General features: G+C 29.2%; 3 protein-coding genes across 3 annotated transcripts; 2 read left to right on the forward strand and 1 right to left on the reverse strand.

Annotated features, from left to right (window-relative positions):
- Nucleotides 1-418: 418 nt before the first annotated feature.
- Nucleotides 419-4,315, forward strand: LOC120076677 (CRIB domain-containing protein RIC4-like). The gene is made up of 3 exons (XM_039030570.1): nt 419-599; nt 710-844; nt 3,894-4,315. The coding sequence occupies exons 1-3, from the start codon at nt 458-460 to the stop codon at nt 4,163-4,165; spliced, it is 549 nt and encodes a 182-aa protein (XP_038886498.1). The 5' UTR covers nt 419-457; the 3' UTR covers nt 4,166-4,315.
- Nucleotides 4,316-7,205: 2,890 nt separating this feature from the next.
- LOC120076714 (voltage-gated hydrogen channel 1) lies at nt 7,206-8,111 on the forward strand. The gene has a single exon (XM_039030610.1). The coding sequence runs from the start codon at nt 7,314-7,316 to the stop codon at nt 7,989-7,991; it is 678 nt and encodes a 225-aa protein (XP_038886538.1). The 5' UTR covers nt 7,206-7,313; the 3' UTR covers nt 7,992-8,111.
- Nucleotides 8,112-11,973: 3,862 nt separating this feature from the next.
- Nucleotides 11,974-12,592, reverse strand: LOC120076532 (cysteine proteinase inhibitor 4). Its single transcript, XM_039030388.1, has one exon. It carries the CDS (start codon nt 12,421-12,423, stop codon nt 12,028-12,030), a length of 396 nt encoding a protein of 131 aa, XP_038886316.1. The 5' UTR covers nt 12,424-12,592; the 3' UTR covers nt 11,974-12,027.
- Between the last annotated feature and the right edge of the window lie 12,301 nt (nt 12,593-24,893).

Here is a 24,893-nt window from a genome sequence, read left to right on the forward strand (position 1 = left end):
TAGTAATATCTATCATTGATAGATTTTGAAAACTGAATCTAAATTATATTATATCTTCAAATTCTTTGATATTGTGCTATATATGCCAATATGTTGAACTTGATTGCTATATCTGTAACTGTCCTCTGATGTTAACATATCTTGGCCCAATAGGTGGAACCCGAGAGAGAATAGGATTTGAGAGAAAAGTAATATTAGGTTGAATTGCACTGTTGAGCTAACTTTGCAACTAATACCCACCCCCATAATTGAAGATTCTCTTTTGCTAATCTGTCTTTCAAAGTACCAAACTTTTGGAGTAGGTCTTGTTTTGTTCCACATGTAAATCATTCTATCTTGCTTCTAAAGCCAGCTTTTGATAACATAACAACATACCCTTAATTACAACACAACCTTATAATCATTTGCTTCTCAACATTCTTCTTTTAATCACTTCTACTTTTCCCTTCTCCAAAACATGAGAGCCATTGCAAAATTCGCCGCTCTTCCTTTCTTCTCGGGTTGTGCTTCTCGCTCTAGTGTCGCTACGAGCACCTCGATTTCCATGGCTCAAATACGAGACCTTAAAGGAGGTTCAGAAGTAAACCCAAGTGTAGCAAGTAGGATCAATGATTTTCTTTCCATTTTTCTTGTTTCCAAGTTTCTCTCTTTTTTCCCCCCTCAATAAAACAGTTTTGGGTTATTTATTTACTTTTATTTACTTTTTTAGGAAGAGAAGAAAGTGAAAATAGAACTTCTGAAGTGAAAATGAAAAACCCTTCTGGTTTCTTATTTGTTCTGCCTAACATATCAAATGGAGTTCATAAGTTGGTTAGAAGCCTCAAAACTTTCTCCCAATTATTTGGTAAGTAGTAATTTTATTTTGTTTCCATAATTACATATTTGTTTGAATTATAATTTCTTTCATTAATTATCTTGAATTTATTATGGCTTCTGAACAATTATATGATTTGTCTTGAAATAAACATGGTATAATGTGCTTCTCCATTCATAATGCAATATGATATTATATGATAATTGCAAGTTTATAATAATACTTGAGAGTTTAGAATAATACTTCCAAAGAATAGAGAAATTCCATCATTTGGCCATTCTAAAAATTTCTTATCTAATGGCTCAAAATTTTCAATTATACTTTCAAAGAGTTACAATTTATTTATTTTTTTTAAAAAATAAAATATCTCCACTAAAAAAATATTTTTGAAATTGAATAATAGTGACTTTTTTTTTTGTTCACTAATAATGATCTGACATTTTAAGAATTATGTTCCTATTATGTAAACTTTTTTAAAGTTAAAAAACATCCACCTTATCCAACTTAAATTTTAAAACTCAACCAATTCTAGGTAATAATAATAAGGGTAAATATTAATTTATACTTTGAACTCTTGTATCAATTTAAATCCTGAATTTTGGGATTCTTATCAATTTATACCTCAAATTAATAATTGTATTAATTTAATCCAAAACTTTTATAAGTAATTTAAACGGTGAACTTTCATAAATATATCAATTTACACCTTCATATTTAGTTTAGAAAATGTCATTCTAAACATTTAATTTTTTTTTTTCAAATAAACTTATAAACAAGTATAAGTGAATCAATTTAGAATATTCATTAGGAATGTATTTGAAAATCATCAATGCATAAATTCTTATATGCGTGTTGACTTCTACAAATATCAACTTAACAAAAATTGAGGATTATAATTTGAATGGACAATTTTCAAATAAATCTTAATTAAGAGTCTAAATTGATTCACTTATGTAAATTTAGATATTTAATTGATAAAATTATAAGTCTCACAGCTATTTATCCAAATATATCATAATGGAAGGTTTAAATTGATACACTTGTGAAAATTCAGGGTTTAAATTGATACAATTGTTAGTTTATGGTTTAAATTGATATAATCTCCAAAATTCAGGGTTTAAATTGATACCATTGTTATTTTAGGGTTTAAACGGATGCAATCCACAAAATTGAAGGATATAACATTTGCCATAATAATAATAATAATAATAATAATAATAATAATAATAATTAACCACCTACTCTATATAGTATTCTTCTAAGAACATTTGATTTTTCACTCAATAAAACAAATACTCTCTCAATGCAACACTTCTTCATCTGTTAATCTTTCTTCATTCTTGCCATCTTCACTTACTTTTTGATTTTAATATGAATCCATCCTTCTCCAAATGAATTGTAATATTTTTCTTCTTTTGACATAATTAGCTTAAGTGTTTTATATATATAATTTGAAGAGAGATTGTATAGGTCCATTTGGTAACTGTTTTGTTTTGTTTTTAATTTTTGATAATTATGCTTAGTGAATAATACTTTCACTTATGAGTTTCTTTGTTTTGTTATCTATTTTCCAATAATTTTCAAAATCTGAGATATTTTTCTGGAGAGAGAATCATTAAATTTTGAAAATTGAAAAAATAGTTTGAAAAATGTATTTTTTTCTTAAAACAAAAAAAATGTTTTTATCCATGGAATTTGATTTCGAATTCAAATGTTTACTTAAAAAGGATAAAAATCAAGAAATGGCAACAGAAAAGCTAGAAAGTAAATAGTTATTAAACATGAATTAGTTTTTTTTGGATCAAGTAGTTATGGTAGATATTTGAATTATCTTTTAAGTAAAAACTTGCTCCTAAAAAATATTTTCTAATTAATATTTCTTACCCAATGCTTTATTGAAAATTTTGATTTTTTTTTTGAGTAAATTGAAATTTATAAAATTTAAGAGTTAAATAAAAAGAATATTTTGTATACTTTACTTAGTGATATATTTAGCTTAAAAAGCATACTAGAAGAGTATGGAGTTCTAGAAAAAAAAGAAAAAGAAAAAAAAGTAGTTGGTCTACCATTTCTTATCTTAATTAAATAACCCTTCCCCCAATTGTGAAAATAAATCCAAATAAATTAAACAAAAATAAGTCACACCCACCAACTAATTTTACCTACCATTACAAAATCCCCTTCAAATAACTGCAAAATAAGAAAAAGAAATACTTCTATGAAGGTAGAAAAAAGAAATACTTTAACCAATCAATATAATTAGGAGACGTACCCATCTTTATGCATCTCTGCCTCATCATTCACAAAAAAAACTAGAATTGAAAAAATTCTTAGGTGTTGTATGAGCTGCACTCGTGTTTGTGCAACTTAGACAATTGTCCAATAAAAAATTGTCATGTGACAATTTATTTTTTTAAAACTAATTTTTTAATTATTTTTAATATGTGAAAGGGAGGGATATGCATGAGATTAGGTACAACTTACCCAAAAGAATTGAAATATTTTAAAAAAGAAATAAACAAAGTTTGCTACATGAAAAATTATGATGGGACAATTCAGTGGGATACGAAAAGATAGGTATTGTCCGATATACACCTAAGTATTTTTCATATAATTTCATATGATTATTATCTACTGCTATTGAAATATGTTCTCATAGATGTGTGTATCTTTATGGCACTGTTTGGGGGCTTAACATGAGATGGTATATCCCCACATCCTATATCATCTCAATGTTTGGAGGCCCATTATCCTATCTCACCGATTTTAATTGTTCGTGGGTCCATTTTCGGAACATGTTACGTATCTCACCGTCATTTTCCTTATGTGTATTGTATATCATCTCAATACTTGAACATACTCGATCATACTCAGTCGTTCATACTTGATCCGAACTCTCTAAACATCAGAACTCCCCACATTTTATATCATCTCAGCATCCCAAATAGTCCATATGTTCTTATTTTCATGGGTCTGTCATTTTCTTTCTTTTTTTTTTATCCATATAATCATATATATTCTTTAAGAAGAAAAGTGGAAAACTGAATTTTGATCTCTCTTGTTAAAAAAAAAACCCTAGTTTTGAGAAAAGATGAAGATCAAATAGATGAAGTGGAAATGGAGATTGGATATCCAACAGATGTGAAGCATGTGACACACATTGGATTGGATGGCTCTACAACTACAAACCCTATTATTATTAACCCTAATAATTGGGATAATAATAATAATAATAATCTCAATAACTTTGTTCCTTCTGAGTTTCTTAATTCTTTTCCTTCCATTTCTTTAAGGCAATTTGAACTTTCAATGGCTGCTCAAGCACAAGCTTCTCTTGTACATACAACATGATTTTATTATTCTTTTTCATTTTCCTTTGTTATTCTTCCTTTTGTTTTTCCCCCCTTCAAAGCTTATACTTTGATGATTTTAAGGATCCTCTTCTCCTTATTAAACAATGGTGACAAGGAGAAAAAAAAAATGATGTTTGTATCATATGTATGGTGGAATTGATGAATTTGTTTATAGCAAATTAAGATCTCATTCTTGCTTGTTTTTTTGTTTTTACCAAAAAAAAAAAAAAAACAAAAAAAAACAAATACAAAGGTTCGAATACGAGTACGTATGAGACCAAATTTTGTACGAACATTTTAAATTGATTGAATTTTGTTAGTTGAGTTATCACTATTAAGATTTTAGAAGTATTTTTTTAGGTGTATGCAAATATAGCAACTAGACCTAAAATATTAGTAGATAAAACATAATACAAAGAAATTTGTAGAAATAACAAAATTTAGATCTAACTCTTAGAGTCTATCAGTGATAAACTATGTCACTGAAAGAAGTTTATCAATGATGGAGGCTATCAATGATAAATTTTGCTATTTTTCAATTCTTTTAAAATATTGCAATACACTTAATTATTAACCCTAGAAGTACTACCCATTACAAATACCTCATTTTTTGAAAATATTAATAAGGAATGCTTTTGTTTTAAGTAGCCATTGGGACTTAAATTAAAGTGAAATTGTTATGAAATGTGGTTTTTTACTTTTAAGTTCATACAATTCAAACAAATTAGTGTAGAAATTAAGTGAGGTTACTCATGTATTATTGGCAAATAAAACTATATGCTCTAAGTTAGTCTCAAATGCAATGAAGTCATGTGGATAAAATATGCATATACAACAACACTTGTAAATAATACAAAACTCTTCATTCACTAGACTAATAATAGGTTTTTATGACTCTAAAAAACTGTCATGAAAACTCTGTCGTTGTTGGTTGTTTCCTGACTTTTCAATTTAATCAACAATAAATATTTATTGATATTTATTACCTATCATAACACATTTTCGCTAAGCACTATAATACGAAGACACTCTTGTAAAATATTTGAACATAGTTTAATTAGTTTAAATACAACAATAGATTCGAACTTATCCTTTTCAAGTCCTTAAACTTATCTTTACAATGTTTGATAGTTTTTTTTAGTACAATTGAGGATAGAAAAATTCGAACTACGAACCCCATGGTTACAAACACACTCGAATGTCAATTGAGCTATGCTTAATATTTAAACGGTTGTGAATTCCACTTTAATGCATAACTGTTTTAAAAACCTAAAAATTTGTGTAAAAGATGAAAGGAAATTCAATTTTTGTTCATGTAATTAGGCGTTAATTCCATTTTTACTCCATACTATTAAATATGTACCATAACGTTGTTTTAGTTATATTCAACTTTGTTGTCTAAGGTTTAATTTGGTTAAATTGAAATTTTTTTAAAATTTTTTATTTATTCTTCGGGTAATTGTTTTAAATCAAAGAACTGTTGATAGTGACATTTTATTATATTTAAAAATAAGCTGATTCATTTTTATGTATTTGAAACTGAAAATTTCCATAAAATCTATTTATTCTTATAGTTTACTTTTTCTCATCAATTATTCAACGAAAACTAATACATTTTAAAATGCGATATATAATCAATTATCAAACACATGTAAACAATTATTAATTTTATAGATGAACAAAAATCATGGCAGGTAGCTTCTGTTCAATGCTTTATTCAATGAAAATTACTGATAACTACTAAAATAAGTATTTGTGTAATGCAATTTTGAAATAAAAACAAAATATTTTAAAAACATAGAGAGAGAGAAAAAAAAAAAAACAATAATTTCTATCAAAGAATGCCAATATCCTAAGTTTCCAAAATTTTAAAAATTAAAGTTTTCATGTCAACAAGAGTATTCTATAAGAAATAAATCAAGGAAATTAGAGAAATTTGTAAAAATAATATGAATCAGTAAATTGAACCAAAAAAAAGAAAAGAAAAGAGATACGTGGTTCAGAAAAAAAATTAAAATGATATGATAATGATGAAATTATTGGTTGAACTAAAAAAAAAAAAGATTTCCACACATGAACTTGATTGAAATAAAATGATATGATATTAAAAAAAGTAACATTAGTAATTTAATTATAATGATTTAATATTAAAGATTATAATACATGTCTCTTTTATTTTATTATCTTGATTTTTTTAATTCAATCAACCATATAAAAAAATTCGAACTTCTAACATCTTAGTCGAGGATTTGAGACGTATCTCAATAATGAATGAATATGTGAACAATCTATAAAAGTGAGATTTTCTTTTCTTTGATAATATATGAAACGGATGAATAGAATTTCAAATTTCGAAATTGACAGTACAAATTTGATATCAATTGAAACAACGAGAAACTAGGAGTGTTTAAATAACTCAACAACCCGAACAACCCGGACTACCCAACCCAAAATGTAAGAGTTGGGTTGGGTTAGTTTTGTTCTTGGGTTGTGTTGGGTTGAATTCTTCTATTTTTATTGGATTGGGTTGGGTTGTGGGTTGGCTAAAAAAAATTTGGGTGACCTAATCCAACCCGAATTTTGTATATATATATATATTCCTTTTTATTTAAAGTTTGATTTCTTTGTATTGATTAATTTTTGATTTTTTAATATTTTTCTTTTAAATTATTATGATATTTGTTTTTGTTTAAAGTTTACAATAAATATCATAGATATTTGGTATTTAACATATTAATTTTATGAGATTTTAGTTATTAGTCATGTGTTATATATAAATTTACATATTTTTTATTAAAAAAAAAAGTTATAACCCGACAACCCAATCCTACCCAACCTGATTTTTAAGGGTTAGGTTGAGTTGGGTTGGAAACTTTATTTGGGTCATTTGGGTTGCCAATCAAATCAATCCGAATTTTCAGGTTGATTCAAAAAATATACTCAACCCAATCCAATCCAACCATGTACATCCGAGAAACTTTAGGGTTATAGTAATTATTGCTTTAAGCATTCATTTACCTTTCACCACACAACTTGATTTTGAAGCCGCCCACATCTCTTGGCGTAACCTTCAAACCATATTAATGTTTTTCTCTTCCATTTCCATATTTAAAGTTTAAACCCTTTCCATTGATATCACATCTCAAATGGCTATTCTCTCTAACTTCTTAAACTCGACATCTCCGTTGCAATCCGCTACCACCACCACCACCACCATCGAATCCTTAGAATCGTCTATCCACGATGTTGTGAAACTCTACGAAAGACGTAAAAAATGGCGATCTCTATTCGTCGCCCCAAATACAAATAGTATCGACACATTTTCGTCATGGAGAGTCCATTTAATCACCTTACTCGAATCCACTCCCGCTCATGTCATCACCATTGTTCTCCTCGTAATGGACCTTATCATCACCGTTCTCGAACTTTCGTCGTCGTTAATATCTTGTGGATCACACGGGAAAGAAGAAGAAAAAATGTTGTACTTCCATTGGGTGAGCATTGCCATCTTGAGCTTTCTCTCCGCAAAGACGACAGCTCTGATGGTGGGGTTGGGCTGCTCGTTCTTTAGACGGTCAGGTTGCGTCGTGGATGGTGTGGTAGCGGTCGTGGCGTTGGTTTTGGAGGTGGCGGCGGAGAGGAAAGGCGGCGGAGTGATAATGATGGCAAGCTTGTGGAGGCTTGTGAGGGTGGTGGAGAGTGCTTTTGAGCTAAGTGATGATGCCATTGAAGTGAAGATTGAAGAAATAGTTTGGGAGTTAGAGAGAATGAAAGAAGAAATAAGAAGACAGAAAGAGAAGGATGAACTGATGGAGATGCTTTAAGGAAAGAGTTTGAATCATTTGCAAAACTATAATTCTTAGTAACCTTTAAGTTTGGTTCTTCATATGCCTTATATAGCCAATATTTTGTTTGTAAATTATAATTTTATTTATTGTAATATATTGTTGGAAAAAGTTGGGTTGTTTTTAAATATAGAAAAATAAATCAAAATATTTAAAAAATATAGTAAAATTTTAGAACTATAGATATTGATAGACTTCTATCAATGTCGACCAGTGATATTGATAGACACTAGAAGTCTATCAGTATTTATCAATATCTATCAGTATCTATCACTGATAGTTCTAAAATTTTTCTATATCTTGTAAATATTTTCAACAGTTTTACTATTTAAAATGATTTCTCGGAAAAGTTCCATTTATTTGATCATAAACTTTTGAGTTGGTATGAAACTAATATACATTATATCAATTTAAACTTTATACTTTCAATTCATGAATGAATAATTTAGGGCACGTTGTTGGAGTTTTGTTTTAAGATGGTTAGTGCATAACTTTTACCTGTTTAAATTTTCACAAATTCATAAGATCACTTCCTTAAGTACAATAGAATTAAATTCACAGATACAATAATGTCATTTTATCTTACTTAATTTCTCTATTTATTTTAGAAAAAATAATTACATGATAATTTTTGTTGCACCCTTGGTATGATTTTAGGGAAGAATAATTTTAATTAGGTGATTTTTAGAATATTTTAAATGAAATCAAATGTGTTCGCATGACATTTTAACAAGGAAATTTAATTCATGAATATGAATTTGAATTGTATTGATTTATAATATGTGGATATGGTGATACAATTTCTAATATTTATTGGTTGATTCTTTTGCTTGAACGTATGCTTCACTTGAGGGTTACTAAAAAGTTTGTTCTCACGGTCAAAATTTTAATTTTTCTTAAAAGTCTTCTGGTCTTCAAAGCCTTCTAATCTCAAACTTTTTGATCTTGAAGATTTTTTAACCACTTCAAAAATGTCATGGTCATTCGAAGAGTCTTCGATCTTCAAAGAATTGTAGAGTCATCGGTCTTCAAGGAGTCTTTTGAGCTTCTATGAATCTTTTAAATTGGTTAAATAATTTTTTTCCTCAAAATCAAGAATTTTTTAAAAAAAAAAAGAAGATTCGAGGTGGTTTTATAGCCTTTCTTTTTTGTCTTTTTTTTTTTTGTCTTTTTTTTTTTTTTTTTATTTTCTATTAAAATTGGATATATAGTGGTAATAGTTTTTATGCAAGAAAAGGCAATGAGACTATGTTTCATAAATAGCCTAAACTTGAATGATATTTCATAACTAGATTTCTACCGATTTTTCTGGACAAATTTAGTCTTGTAGTACATTCTTACTCTTANTCTTTTTTTTTTTTTTTAAATTAGGCTTATAGTCACAAACACTCGATTTTTTTTTCCAATTTTTTGTAAGTACATTCGAACTCTAGACATTGTGGTTTTTAGTATACTTGAATACCAATTGAACTATGCTCAATTTGATATCAATATTCAGATTTAATCATACCGTATTTCACGCATTATTGAGGGTATTTTCGGAAAAGAGGCAATTTGTTATAGTTTTGAAGATTTGTGTGTTTTGACCATTTTCAAAATGCAACCTAAAATATTGCTATGTTTTACTATTTCCTATTCATTTGGATTTGGGTTTAGACAATTTTGGGCTAAATCATATTCAATACTAATAGACTTACTTGAAAAGTTTAAACAATTAATCTATTTATATTTCATAAATAGCCTAAACTTGAATGATATTTCATAACTAGATTTCTACCGATTTTTCTGGACAAATTTAGTCTTGTAGTACATTCTTACTCTTATCTAATTTTTATAGTATTTTATAATTAAAATATTAAAGAAAATAAAAATAAATTTAATATTAAATAATTAGAAAGTTTTTTTTATTAATAATTAATTATGAAATATATCATCTTTAATGAGTGTTTTCCATTTAAACGTTTCTTATTTTATTCGTTAACAAATAGGTTATATATCTCTAAATCTCAAGAATATGTTATGGTGGTTATGTTCTCAAAATTATCCATCTGCTATGAAACGTCTTTCAGGTGAAAATTGCAACAATTACCATACTTGAAGGATGAATTTTGCAATTTACCATATCATTATTATTATATAATATGAGACATATATTTGCAAAATAACTAAATATATATGGATAGATGTGACAAAGTAAGTGAAATAAATATTTTAATAGAAATGAAACCAAAATTATAATATTGATATATATTATATAACAACTTTAAATCTCTAATTGTTCTAAATATATTTGAAATAAACATTATATATATTAGAAATAGCGTCGTATATATTAAAAATAAACCTAGTATACATATAAAGAAATGTAGATGAAAGCCAAGATTTGGTACTATAATTATGTATTAAATGTATGGAGATTCTAAAATTTAAGTCAAAATTCAAAATTTGTAAAAAGAAAAATTTGTAAATAAAGATCTTCTAAATTTAATGGAAATGAAAATTATTTTGGGTTTTGAAAATTTGGAAAAAAAAAAAAAAACTACTTGCACATGATTTCCATTTTTTTTTAATATTTTTATCTTTTCGTTTTTTTTTTTTAAATGAAGAAAGGCAAAAATTAATGGAATATTAATGACTTTTGGGCGATTTTTATGTAATATTATAACATATTAGACTATTTATAGAGAAAATGGTAAAGTTAAGTTATTCTTGTAATTTGACCTATTTAATTAGGTTATTAAGTGTAGAAAGCCCCCCATGATACAATCTTTTTCCTCATTGAACAACTCCAAAATTTAAAGATTGCTTTAAATGTAATATTTTAAATCCCATAAGTTTTAAAAAGGAAATTATTTTAAATGGTAAAACTGTTGAAAATATTTATAAGATATAGTAAAATTTTAGAACTATCAATGATAGACGCTGATAGATTTCTATCCGTATCTATCAACGTACATGGATAGTTTTAAAATTTTACTATATTTTATAAATAATTTATTTTATTTTTTTTATATTTAAAAATGGCTATTTTAAATGGATTTACCCATTAAACTTAAAAAAAAGTGAATTTCGAAATTTCTCTCTTTAAATTAAAGATTTTAAATTGAATAAGATCTTATTAATCTAGTACAATATTCAACAATTCTGTTGGTGGCAATAAACATAATTAGTGTACATGTGAGTTTATATGTCAATACTACTTACCAATACACTTAATTTATTATAAATTATTGCAAGTAAGAGATCGTATCTCTGACTAATTAACGTGATTAGGGTGCATGTCAATACTACTTACAAGTACATTTAATTTACTATAAATTAATGCAAGTAAGAGCATAGTTAGTGTACATGTCTATATCAATACTACTTGTAGATACACCTAATTTGCGATAAATCATTGTACGTTTAGATTAAACCTTTGACTGGTTAAGATGGTTAATGTGCATGTCAATACCACTTACAAGTATATTTAATTTGTTGTTAGCATAGTTAGTGGACATCTTAGTACTACTTAACAGGAGTGTTAAAAAAACTCGATAACCTGAAAAAACCGATCAACTCAAGCCAACTATACGATTTGAATTGTGTTCAAATAAATGAAAATTTTATGGATTTGAATTAGTTCATGGATTTTCCTAATATAATTTAAACCAATCCGATCCAACTTGAATTTATTATTAACTTAAAAAAATATATTTTCCTCTCGCTGGTAAAACTAAATAAGTATATCGATTTTAATTTTATTTAATTTCAATATTTTTTGAATAATTTATTTACATTTTTGCTTTTTTTAATAAAATTTTTAAAAAATAATCCGATTAAGTGAATTAATCAACCAAATATTTAGATTAGATTGATTGAAAAAATTTACAAGTTAAGATCTAAAAAAATTTCAATCCAACTCAACTCATGAACACACGCTGCTACTCGGGGGTGCACTTAATTTGCAGAAGAAAAAATGGAAGAAAATCATTTTCGTATTTATTTAGGCATACCAAAGGGAAAGAAAGAAAAATCAGAAATTAAAAATGGGAGTGCTCGAAACTATAGAAGGCGAAAAATCCAGAAGGCGCTTAGAACCAATCCAGGGCTTCACAATCACAACCGAGTCAAAAATTTTGCTCTCCCCATTTTGAATCCCCAAAATTCTCAAATAGTATTTAATTCCCGACACCACCTGCCTCTCCGCCGCAATCACCGCCGCGAACTTCACCTTTCCTCCGCCGCCTCCCATCCGATGATTGTACTCCTCCACGCTGAATCTTCCTAATCGCTGTACCTCCTCATTCCTCTTCACGTCTTTGATCTCCATCCTTCCGCCTACTCTTCCGCCGTAACCTTCCGCCACCACGGCCGCCGCCACCAAAGCCACCGCCACGGCGGCCATAACAGATAATTTTGTTTTCCCCATTATTGGATGGTTTTCTTTTTGTTTGCGGAATTGAGGGATGGGGAGCGGAGAGTTGATATAGTGAAGAAGATGGGGGTTGTTTGGACACGCGAATAAGAAAGCCAGGTGTGGGGATAGCGGTGTGCCGCGTCTTTTCTGGACAAACCTCAATCCAGACAAAAATTTATCGGAATGGATCTTCCTCTTGGTTTTGTTTTTTTTTTTTCCATATATTTTTTAAGGAGATTTTTAAAAATAAAACAATACGGAAACTATTTATATAAAATAATAAAATTTTAATTCTATTCGATAGAGTTTGATAAAATTGATCTAATTGATAGATTAGTTGATAGAAGTTTATTAATATCTATAAATATTTTCTTACTATTTTTTTTAAAAATAATTTGACATTTTTTTCTATTCTTAGATTTTTTTATTGTTACATTTAATTTTTAAATTAAAAAAAAACCAATCCCTACCCTTATAGGATTCTATAAAGAATTCAACTAATTATTTTATCATTTTTAAATTATTTTAAATTTCTTGAAGTTGATATTAAGTCTAAATTATTGGCTAATGTAGTCTAACTAATTACTTGTTATAATACGATGCAAAAGAATTTGTAGATATAATAATATTTAGATACAATTTTTAATATCTATCCATGATAAAATCTATGACTAATAAATTTTACTTTATTTATAACTCTTTAGAAATATTGTAACATAGTACTTAATTAATTATTAATCAGAAAGGTATTATCCATTGCAATTATCCATTTGTAAGATTATAAGTTTAATTCATAAACTTTTAAGTAGGTGCATATTTGTGTCTTAATAAATTTTTGAAAAAAAGATAACTTTTTGGTCCTAGATTTTGTATCTAGTGTACATGTTTTGATCTAAAACCTTAGAAATCAAATATAAAATGTATACTATTTTAAAACCTTAGAAACCAAATATAAAAAAAATTAAATGTATTAAAGATAACTTAAGAATTAAATATATACTATTTTAAAACCTTAGAAACTAAATATAAAAAAAGAGATTTTCAAAAATAGAAAAATAAATTAAACTATTTATACAAAATAATAAAATTTTAATCTTCTTTAATAGAGACTGGTAGAAGTCTATCAATATCTATCAATGATAGAAACTGATAAAGGTATATTAGTATTTATTTTCTTATTTCTGTAAAGTTTGAAAATTTTTCTATCCGTAAAAGTTTCAAAAAAAAAAAAAAAAAAATATAACTTTGGGAAATTATTTCTAAAATTCTTGAAAATATTTACAAAATTATCAATAATAGACACTGATTGACTTCTATCAGTATCTATCAATATCACTGATAGATACTGATAAAAGTTAATCAGTGTCTATCAACATCTATTATTGATAGTTAAAATTTTATTATATTTTAATTTATTTTTCTATATTTAAAAATAATCTTATATATTTAAAAAAACAAATAAAAGAATATATATGTAGAGTGGGGTTAAATTTGATGGTGTTGTGTTGGGGATGGAGGAGGTATTATTAGATAAGAAAGAATTTAAATTCTCTTCCCTTTCTCCGCCAACACACACTTCTAATTCATCCTCTGCTCGCCACCTCTCATTTTTGCATGCTTCCAAATTTTCATTTCAATCCCTTTTCTACTTTTTCTTTTCACATTTTTTCTAACTTTTTATTTATATATATGTTTTTTTCATTTAATTTGTCCATTTCTTGGCCTTGGTATGATATATTTTTGGACTTGTAAACGTTCAACCAATCAAGATGTGTAACTTTTGAGTCTTCGGTTGGGAGTGTTGCCATGGAGTAATGGTTTTATTTAGAAAATTTTCAAGCAATTCTCACAACCTTTTTCCGAAAGAACACATCCAAATCTAAGGGTAGTTTGTTTCACGAGCATTCTAGATTTTCATAGAATGAACATCTAGATTATCGTATTTATTTTATGGTATTGTAAGATATCTGAATATCTGGAGATTTTGAGATATCCTAGGATATTCTTATGGAGGACATCTCGAGAGTTTTGGATATTCTCTTAAAACATAGATTTTTCAGATTTCCGAGTTGAGGCATCCTCATTTTTTGCATTCTTTTTTCTATTTTACATATATAAATTAATCTTCATTTGCATTATATAATTAAAATAAATATTGTCAACTATATATATATATTTGTTATTATTGTAATTCTTATTATTCTTTTAGCAAGATATTTAAATTTAAATTTAAATTAATATTTATTTTATAGAAAATATAAGATTATGATATATTATTTTTGAGAAAACCAACATATAAAAATAATATAAATTGTATTAATTTAAAAAGAAATTTAAATTGATAAAAATAAATATATTACATAAGCAAAAATTAATTATAAATAAATAAATAATTGTATGGGTATTCTTGGAATATTATGTAAATTTAAGACACTCTTGAGTAGAATTTCTACAAAACAAACATGATTATCAAAATATTCCCAGATACCTGCAAAAATATTCATATAAAACAACACATGGTAATCTAAAATGTCAGACATCTATAGTTCTGTACATTTATAATTCTGAACATCTAAGATTCCAGTTATCTACATTTTCAAAAAAAAAAAAAAAAAGACCCCTTGGTTGATTTTAGGTTTTTCTTTTATTGTGGTGGCTCTGAGAGCGCAAGTTGTTGGGATATATACCATAAAGCCTTGTAGTTAATAAGTTATTTAAAATAATGATTGATTATTTTAAATATGTAATTATTCGTGCATTGAGGGAAGATCCAATGTTATTTTATGTAATTTAAAAAGTATTTGATAGACATATAGATGGATCATGTTCAAGTAATAACTTAAATGGTCTATAGTATATGAATAATGTTAGGTACCTTATTCTGATGACACTACGGACCCGCTTTGTAAATGTAGCAAGAGTTGTAAGTGTTACAAACGATTTGATCCAAATTATTCATGTGAAGACATGCGAGTGGAGGTATCCTATACAAAGAGTTTGTATAAGATTGGACCGCGACATGATTAATCTCTCATCATAACACCGTTAATTGAAGAGATTAACATTTCATAGGATGACCATAGACCTCAATCCTAAGTGAGTTATGAACTCTTATCCATGAGGGCAGTCATTTGATTTGTATGGATGAGAGTGGCCCGAGTCGCCGACTCAATAAGCCTACCATTTTGGGAATTTGTCCAAGTAGGGAGCTAGGAATATAACTACACAAGATGGAATTTACTTAGTCCTTATTTAGGGTAAGTAGATGAATTGCTCCCGTTAAGTGCTGATCTTGGGTCTTCAATAATGGGGTCCCTCCCTCTTATTCGCCCGAGAGGGTTTTTGTTTATGGTAGGATCATAAATAGATTGTTCATTAGAGGATCAATAAGGCTTAAGGAGTAAAAGGTAACCATAGGGGTAAAACGGTAATTTGACCTAACTGTAGTTATAAGCAATTCGTGAAGAGTGGACTTACTGATAATTGGTTATATCCATAGACATAAAAATATATGTACAGTGCGAAGAGTGCAGCTGTGGGTCTTTAATAGAGTAACCCACAGTTAATGAATGTTGATTAATTAATTAAGATTAATCTAATTAAAGAGTTTAATTAATTAATGTCGTATTGCTGAAGCTTGAATCTGTAGGTCCATTAGGTCCCTTTATTTCCACACTAAGAATAAAACAAGGAATATTTAGTTTTGAAAGAATTTGAATTGTTCAAATCATAAGAGAATTTAAGTTAATTGTATATAAATAATACATTATATATGATATAGTTATTAATATAATGTATATAGATACATTATACATAATACATATATAGATACTGTTGGGTTTTATGTCCTAAAAATTTGCAATTTGTAAAATGATAAACATTTTCTATAATCAATATACTTGTTATTGATTTCATAAATTGTACGAAGGTCTAAATCCAATAAACTAAGACCCATGACTATTTTATGAGTACTTGAATTTTATGTGGAGACATAAGAGTGGATCAGGTTCAAGTAAATAGTCAAAATGATCTATGGTACATGAATAAGGTTGGGTACCTTATTCTGGTAACACCATTGGATGTGACCTACTCTGTAGTTGCTACACAGAGTTGTAAAGTGCTGCTACATACGATGTGATCCTAATTCGTACATGTTATGACACGAGGAGTGGGGACATCCTATGCAATGAGTTTGCATAAGACAGGTCCAAGAAATAAGTCACTCTTACTTTATAACGCTGTTTACTGTATAAGACTGACTATTTCACCTAGATGACCTAGGTAACTCGATCTTAATACTAAGCTAACTATGAACTCCTGTTTATTTGGAATTGCCCTTAGATTTGCATAGTTGAAGGTTGGTTCAACAACGCCAACTCAATAAGACTCCCATTTCAGGGATAAAATTGGATAGATAGCTAGAGACATAGGATGCAAGATGAAGTTCACGCCTACTCGATTTAGGGATAGGAGAAAGGTTGTTCTCTCAAGTACTGAATCCAGGTCTTGAACAAGGGGCCCCACCCTCTCACTGGGTTGAGAGAGTTTGGTTTAGTGATTGGAACACAAACCAGTTGTTTATTAGAGGATCGATAGGGACTTAAGCAATAAGACATAATCTCGGGGGTAAAATAGATATTTGACACAGTCGTTATTACAAACAACTTTGTCGACTTGTTGATTATGGTTAAATCATGTGGACATAATATATCTACAGTGAGGGGAGTGCAACTATGGGCATTAGTGGAGTGACCCATTAGTTAACGATTGAAGATTAATTTGGTCTAATGAGTTTAGCCAATTAATCTCGGATCGTTGGAACCCATGATCTGTAGGTCCACGAGGTCCCCCTAATAGCTCGTAAAGGACTAGCTTTAGAATAGCGTGATAAGTTAATTTGAAACGTTCAAATTAAAATTAAGAGAATTAGTAATTATATGAGATATAATTACATGTTTAATTTTAGAATTAAATGGAATAGGGGAATTTATATATTTAAATATGATTTAAATATATAAAGATGAATATGTGTTAAAATTAATTTAATATTTGATATTAAATCAATTAAGTCTTATTTAATAATTAATTTATGAAATTAATTATATTTTTCATTTTTTAAAATCAAATTTTGATTTTGTGATAAAATTGGAAAAAGTAAAAAAGCAAAACACTAAAATGGAAAAAAAATATTTTTCATTATCCATCTTTGAAGTAGCTTACACATTATGCATCTTCTTGGCTTTCTCTTCTCCAAGTATGAACTACAACTCATGCAACTCACTCCTTTGCATGTTGATATGCAATACAGTGAAGAGATTGGAGTGAAAAACGATGATGCCATCTATAGAGAATTTTAAAGAAAAGTCGGGTTGAAGAAAAGGTTCTTCAACAAGGTTGCTGCAGTGAGCTTTTCTCCTTCATCCCTTGATTCAAACTTGTTTTGAGTCCCACAACTCAATCTAGAGCACCAAGAGAATATTGGAAAGATCTTGAGGTGGTCTGCAATAAGATTTGAAGAAGATAGCAGCTGGAGAAAGAACTTTGAAAAAGTTTGAAACTCACTTGTTTTTCTACAAGAGCATGCTTAATATTTTGCCAAAATTAGTGAATTTGAATGCTTAGATGATCCTTGTGCTTCCGTTGTTGCTGACACAATCCTACAGATACATTATATTATAAAGTTAATTTTGAATGAGATCAAAATATTAAACTATATGAGAGAATAATGTATTTGAATAAGATTCAAATATTAAATAATATGAATACCATTATAACTATAAGTTAAATCTAATATGAATGAGATTCATATTGAAACTATATGTTAAATTTAATGTGAATGAGATTCATATTAAAATTATAGGTTAAAATTAATATGAATGTGATACACATTAAAATTATAGGTTGTAAGAGAGAAATACATTTGAATATAATTCAAATTTAATATTAATTAAATATGTGATATTTAATTAATTAAGATTAATTATTTAATAATTACTTAATTAAATTAGATTTAATTTAATATAAATTAAATAAACACATAACTCCATTATAGTTATAGAGGAGTTAATGTGAGTTTATAATGTGAGTTGTAAGAGTATATCAGCATGCAACGGAAGTAACAAGGATCAATAAGCACTCTAATTTCTTACTTGTTTCTTTAATTATTTGAGCAGAGGCTGAAAAAACTGGAATCTGCAGCTCGACCTTCTTTACTTGTTTCTTCAATTACATCTAAATTTCAACTCTAATGACTCAAAATAAATTACAGACTTTTGAGAACACATATAAGCTCATGAATCAAGAGCCAATTACAAATTTAATCAAGAAATCAAAGAGAAATTAAATGCCAAAACTCAGAAAACCATATCAATGCACCATGTTCATATAACTCATGAAAAACACCCACCAAACCAAAATTAAACCAAATTGAGTGCTTAAATGATGCTCTGAAACCAATTGTAAGAGTATATCAGCATGCAGTGGAAGCGACAAGGATCGATAAGCACTCTAATTCATTAATTTTGGCAGTAACTAAAGCATGCTCATCAATCACAGGAGGTTTTGAAGCCATACATTTGTAGAACTCCTAGAAATCTTGATTCTTAGCTGTAACCTTCTTCAAAACTTGCTATGAATCACCTCAAGATATTCTCCACTATTCTCTTGGAGCTTTAGAATAAGTTGTGGGACTCAAAATCAGCTTGAATGAAAGGAAAGGAGAATTCACTGCTACAACCCACCCACTTGAAGAACAACTTTTCAGCCCGAATTTTTTTAGCAAAAACTCTTTTGATGCATGCCCGAATTCCACTCCAATCTTTTTTATTTATTGCAGGTCTTTCATGCAAAGAAGATGGCTGCATGAGATGCAGCTCATGCTTAGAGTTATTGAAGCCAAAATAAGTGGGTTTGGTGTGAGCTAATTGAAGGTTTAATGGAAAAAACCATATTTTCATTTTTGTGTTGTTTTTCCAACTCTTCAATTTCATAAATGATTTCAAAAATCAATTTAATTTCAAAAATTAAAAATATTATTAATTTTGTAAAATTAATTTTCTAATCAAATTAATAAATAATTATTTAAATAATTCAATTAATTCTAATTAATTTAATATCAAATATTAAATTAATTTTACACAAATCCACTTTCATATATTAAAATCATATTTAAATATAAATTCTCCTATTTCGTTTAATTCTAATTTGAATGTTTCAAATTAACTTATCATGCTACTCTAAAGCTAATCCATTTACAAGTTAGTAGGGGAACCTTGCGGACCTACAGATCATGGGCTCTAACGATCCGAGATTAATTGACTAAACTCATTACACCGAATTAACCCCTATTCGTTAACTAACGGGTCACCCCACTAAAGCCCATAGTTGAACTCCCCTCACTGTAGATATATTATATCCACTCGATATAACCATGATCAGTAAGTTGATCCTTCACAGGTCGTTCGTAATCACAGTTGGATCAAGATCCCCGTTTTACCCCTGTGAATACATCTCGTTCCTTAAGTTCCCATTGACCCTCTAATGAACAATTTGATTCATAATACTTATGAATCAAGTCCTTTCTCTATCATGAGAAGGCGAAGCCCCGATTATTCAAAACCTAGAATCAGTACTTAAGAGAACAACCTATCTGCTAACCCTAAATCGGATTGGAGTGAATTCCATCTTGCAGGGCTATGTCCCCAGCTATTCATCCGATCTTCTCAATAAAAAGGAAGGCTTATTGAGCAGTGCTGTTAGACTACTCTCACCCATGCAGATCAAAGGATAATCCCGAACAAACAGGAGTTCATAGCTAGCTCAGGATTAAGATCGAATTATCCTAGGTTACTTAAATGAAATACTCAGTTTTAACAGTAAACGATCGTTATAAAGAAAAGTGACTATTTCGTGGTCCAGTCTATATGCAAACTCATTGCATAGGATGTTCCCACTCACATGTCTCTACATGAATGATCTGTGGATCACATCATTTGTATTACCTACAAAATGGGCTGCATCCAATAGTGTTACCAAGATGAGACACCCAATTTCATCCATATACTTATTAGACCATTTAGGCTATATACTATTAACTTGATCTTGTTTATGTCACCACATAAATTTAAAGTATTCACACTATAGCCATGGATATGTTTATTGGATTTTCATAATAGAATGCAAAATTAACAACTTTATCGAATAAATTACTCAATAATATTTATTGATAAATAGAATGTTTAACATGAACTGCGAGTTCTAGGACATTCCCAACAATCTCCCACTTGGACTAAAACTCTAGTGAGAACAAATATATACAATACAAGGTTGAGAAACATAAAGGGAAATACAATAAACTAGGCATTTGGAGAAATCAACCTTTTCTTATCAGTCCCAACAATTTTAAACATCTCTATGTTCAACACAGCTTTGACCTCAGTTGGCTTTAACATGTACAAGTTATTTTCGAGCTTTGCAGAGCAAATCTGTTTATTTCCCATTTTGATGAACACTTCATCATTTTCAAAATAAACTTTATGATTTTGTTCTAGCAAATAAGAGACAAATATTAGATTCCTTTTTATAGAAGGAATATAATATACATTTTTCAAATAAATGTACTTATCTCCTATAAATAACTTCATATATCCCACTGCTTTGGCTGAAACAATCTCCTTGGTCCCTACCTTAAAAATTGTTTCACTTTCTGTCAACTATCTCTAGGAACTTGTTTCCTGTGAGATAGTATATGATTAGCCGCACTTGAATCAATTATCCAGATTTTATTGTTTTCCACTAAACATGCTTCGATAACAAGTAAATCATATTTATCTTGTTGTTCGAATTCAACATTCTCATCTACATAATTCATAATTTCAGATGAGTTAGGAGATAGAGAACAATCCTCTGTTAAATTCTTTTTGTATAATCAACCACTAGTAATTTGTTTGCTGATTTGATTTTACTGTTATGTACATCAGAAATGAGTATTCTAGATTTCGACATGCTGATAAAATTCAAACAAATTCTAATTAGAAAATTGTATATAAATTCAAGATCAAATTTTAGCAAAAAAGTAATAATGTACCCATAACCATTATTTGAAACGATACTTTAGTGAGTCAGAATATGGGCTATCGAAGGGCAGTCACATACTCCTTCACTAAAACAAACAAATTTGACTAAACACTATCCTCAAAATAACTCTTATTCCTATTGTCTCTGGAATAACTCTTATTCCTATAGTCGTTTAGTTATCGTTTTTGGTCAATATCTTTACTAACAACTTAGTAATTCTTGTAAGTGTGACCCTCCATTTTCATATCCTATAGGACGGTACGAATTTGCCTTCAAAATAGAAGACAACATCCAAAATGGAACTATAGGACCCTATTCATTTTACTGAAGTCTGTGTTGTTCCGAATCTTATGTTACAACCCTCCGTGGGGATAGCCGTTGCTAAACGACTAGCAAAGGGCTGCTTAAAGCTAACCAGCAAGCAAAACATAGGAATCTCACGGTTTAGACTAATGGAGGAGACCGTAGGAAATATTGACACATAGCCTTCACCCACTTACTATGAACTACTTCCTCCGTTTACCTTGATATTGACTCATACAAAACACTCTCCAAAGGGAGGTCACTCCCAAGGTGACATGAAACGTCATATGAATCTTACGGTGTAAACTATGTGGAGACATGGTAGTTAAAATCTATTTATCGTATAATAGACTTATATTTGAACAACTTTCTCTTATTCACCAAAATCTAGATTTAAGCTAAAAAATACTTTCCAAAGGGAGGTCATTACTGTTGGATTTTATGTCCTAAAACTCGTAGTTTGTAAATTAATAAACATATTCTATTTTGTTTTTCAATAAAATTGTTATTGAAATTGTAATTTTGAATCCAATAAACTAAGGTCCTGAGGCTATTTAATGTAGTTTGAACTTTATGTAGTGACATAAATGTGGATCAAGTTCAAATATATAGCCAAAATGATCTATAGTATATGAATAAGGTTGGGCGTCTTATTCTGGGGACACTATGGATGCGGCCCATTTTGTAGTTAGTACAAACGATGTGATCCTAAATCGTTCATGTGGAGACATGAAAGTAGGGGCATCCTATGTAAAGAGTTTACATAAGACTGAACCATGAAATAGTCACTTTTTACGTTCTAAATGCCGTTTTATGTATAAAACTGACTATTTCGTTAATTGATGACCTTGGTAACTTAATCTTAATCCTAAGCTAACTATGAACTCCTGTTCACTCGGAATTATCCTTAGATCTGCATAGGTGAGGGCAGCTCATTATCGCTGGCCCAATAAGCCTCCCATTTCAGGGGTAAGATCAGATGGATAGCTGGGAACATAGGGTGCAAGACGAAATTTACTTCTACCCATTATAGGGACGGTAGATAGGTTGTTCCCTTTAGTACTGAATTCAGGTCTTGAACAAGGGGCCCCACCCTCTCCTTGGTCTGAGAGGGGTTCGGTTTATAGGTTGGACCTTAAACCAATTGTTCATTAGAGGATTAGTGGAACTTAAGGAACAAGATGTAGTCTTGGGGGTAAAACGATTTTTATGACCCAACCAAGATTAGAACAACATGTGAAGGATTAGCTTACTAATCATGGTTATATCAAGTGGACACAAATATATCTATAGTGAGGGGAGTGCAACTACAGGACTATAGTGGAATGACCCGTTAGTTAACGAATGTTGATTAGCTCTGTCTAAAGAGTTTAGGTAGCTAATCTCGGATCGTTGGAACCCATGATCTATAGGTTCATTAGGTTCCCCTACTAGCTCATATGGAGTAAACTTAGAACAGTATGATAGAATAATTCGAATTGTTCGAATTAGGTGAAGAGAGAGAAACTGACAAGTATATGTGATATAATGTTCAGTTTTTCAGTTTAGAGATACAACTTTAATATTTAAATATGATTTAAATATCAAAAATATGAATACGTTCATATTCGGAAGCTCGAAAATAATGGAAATAGTGAAAGATGTAAAACGTCAAAGAGTTGACTTTTGACTTTGAAAAGTCAAACTTTGACCGACCTTATATTCAAATATTATTTTAATTTCGAGAAAATGAATGCGGATTCATGCTCGGGAGGTCAAAATTAGTCAACACGAAAAAATCATAAAAAGTCAAAATGTTGACTTTTTGGTCAAAGTTTGACTTTGACAAAATGACTATTTTACCCTTTGACTATAATTAGTGGAAAAATCCAAACTTTTGTTGGATAATTCCACTAACAAAATAGTGGGCTAGGTGTTGGCTTATAGTGAAGACGTTAAGCCCACTTAGATAGTGGTATCTAGATGTTGGATTTTTATGGATTTGTTTCATGTAATTGTTGCATGATTTTTTTTCTATAAATTGGGCTTTCAATTTGAATGAAAAAACTTTTGGTCATTTTTCCAAAATTGGTTTCTAAATTTGGGCTGAAAAAATCACTACTTTGGAGCAAATTCAAAACCCAAAACCCAACCCAAAATTCCATCTTCTTTTCCATCTCTTTCTCTCTCTCGGGTTCTTCATCCATCGGGTCCCACAATCCGGTTCTAAGTTTAGAGAATAGTAGGTCAACTCTAATGGTGGTCCGAAAGAGTTCGGGTCGAGATTCAGCGAGGAAAAACGGTTTTCGGGAGCTTCAAAAGTAATTTTTAATTTCGTGTTTTTTCCTTCAATTGCATGCTTTTTTCCTTTAAATTAAAAGCAATTAGAGTGTAATTAGATCCTTATTCCATTGCGTATGTCTCGTATTCCATCAACTACCAAGGTGACACAAAGTACTGCTTAAATCTAGATTGTGAACTTTTAGAAACGTGAGAGTTAAAAATAACGTATCGTATATGTTATTAATATCCCAGTGAAGTTTTCTAATAACTCTATCATATAGAAGTTATTAAACTGACATTGAAGTGTTCTATTTGGGTATATTTATACTTATGTTCTTGTCGACTAATAAAACAACCCTAAGTCTATGTGGTTTATCCAAGTATAACTCTTATAATCAGATTTTAACCTATGATGTCTAGGTGATAAACCATTTTATTACCTCACATCACCCACGTATGCTCATAAAACTGGTTACCAATGATCAATAATTTGGCCATAATCCCTAAGTAAGAGGTATTCCGTAAACCGTCAACTTAAGTACCCCCGGCCTTAGACATGATTACATACCGGTTGAGTTTGTAACCTAGGTTTTATAAGTTTTAACAATTAAAACAGGTGGTCAACCTATGTGAGCATGCAACTGTTGTTTATGGATTTTAAATGTCTAACCTAATTTTATAACAACTTATAAAACTTTAGACATGCTAAACATCCGTAACATACATGAGGCATTCAATATTTAATATAACATTTATATTAAATACAAGAAACCCTAACATGCATACTATATATTATAAAAATTATAACATACTTTTAATGCATGTAACATGCTTCCTATGGT

This window comes from Benincasa hispida, chromosome 4 (assembly GCF_009727055.1).
Source record: "Benincasa hispida cultivar B227 chromosome 4, ASM972705v1, whole genome shotgun sequence".
Lineage (NCBI taxonomy): Eukaryota > Viridiplantae > Streptophyta > Magnoliopsida > Cucurbitales > Cucurbitaceae > Benincasa > Benincasa hispida.

Excerpts from the sequence above, each read along its gene's own strand:
- LOC120076677 (XM_039030570.1), top strand. The coding sequence starts at position 458 with ATGAGAGCCATTGCAAAATTCGCCGCTCTTCCTTTCTTCTCGGGTTGT. Across the intron at positions 600-709 it reads AGTAAACCCAAGTGTAGCAA|GAAGAGAAGAAAGTGAAAAT; the intron begins GTAGGATCAATG and ends TTACTTTTTTAG. Across the intron at positions 845-3,893 it reads AACTTTCTCCCAATTATTTG|TTTTGAGAAAAGATGAAGAT; the intron begins GTAAGTAGTAAT and ends AAAAAACCCTAG.
- LOC120076532 (XM_039030388.1), bottom strand. The coding sequence starts at position 12,423 with ATGGGGAAAACAAAATTATCTGTTATGGCCGCCGTGGCGGTGGCTTTG.
- LOC120076714 (XM_039030610.1), top strand. The coding sequence starts at position 7,314 with ATGGCTATTCTCTCTAACTTCTTAAACTCGACATCTCCGTTGCAATCC.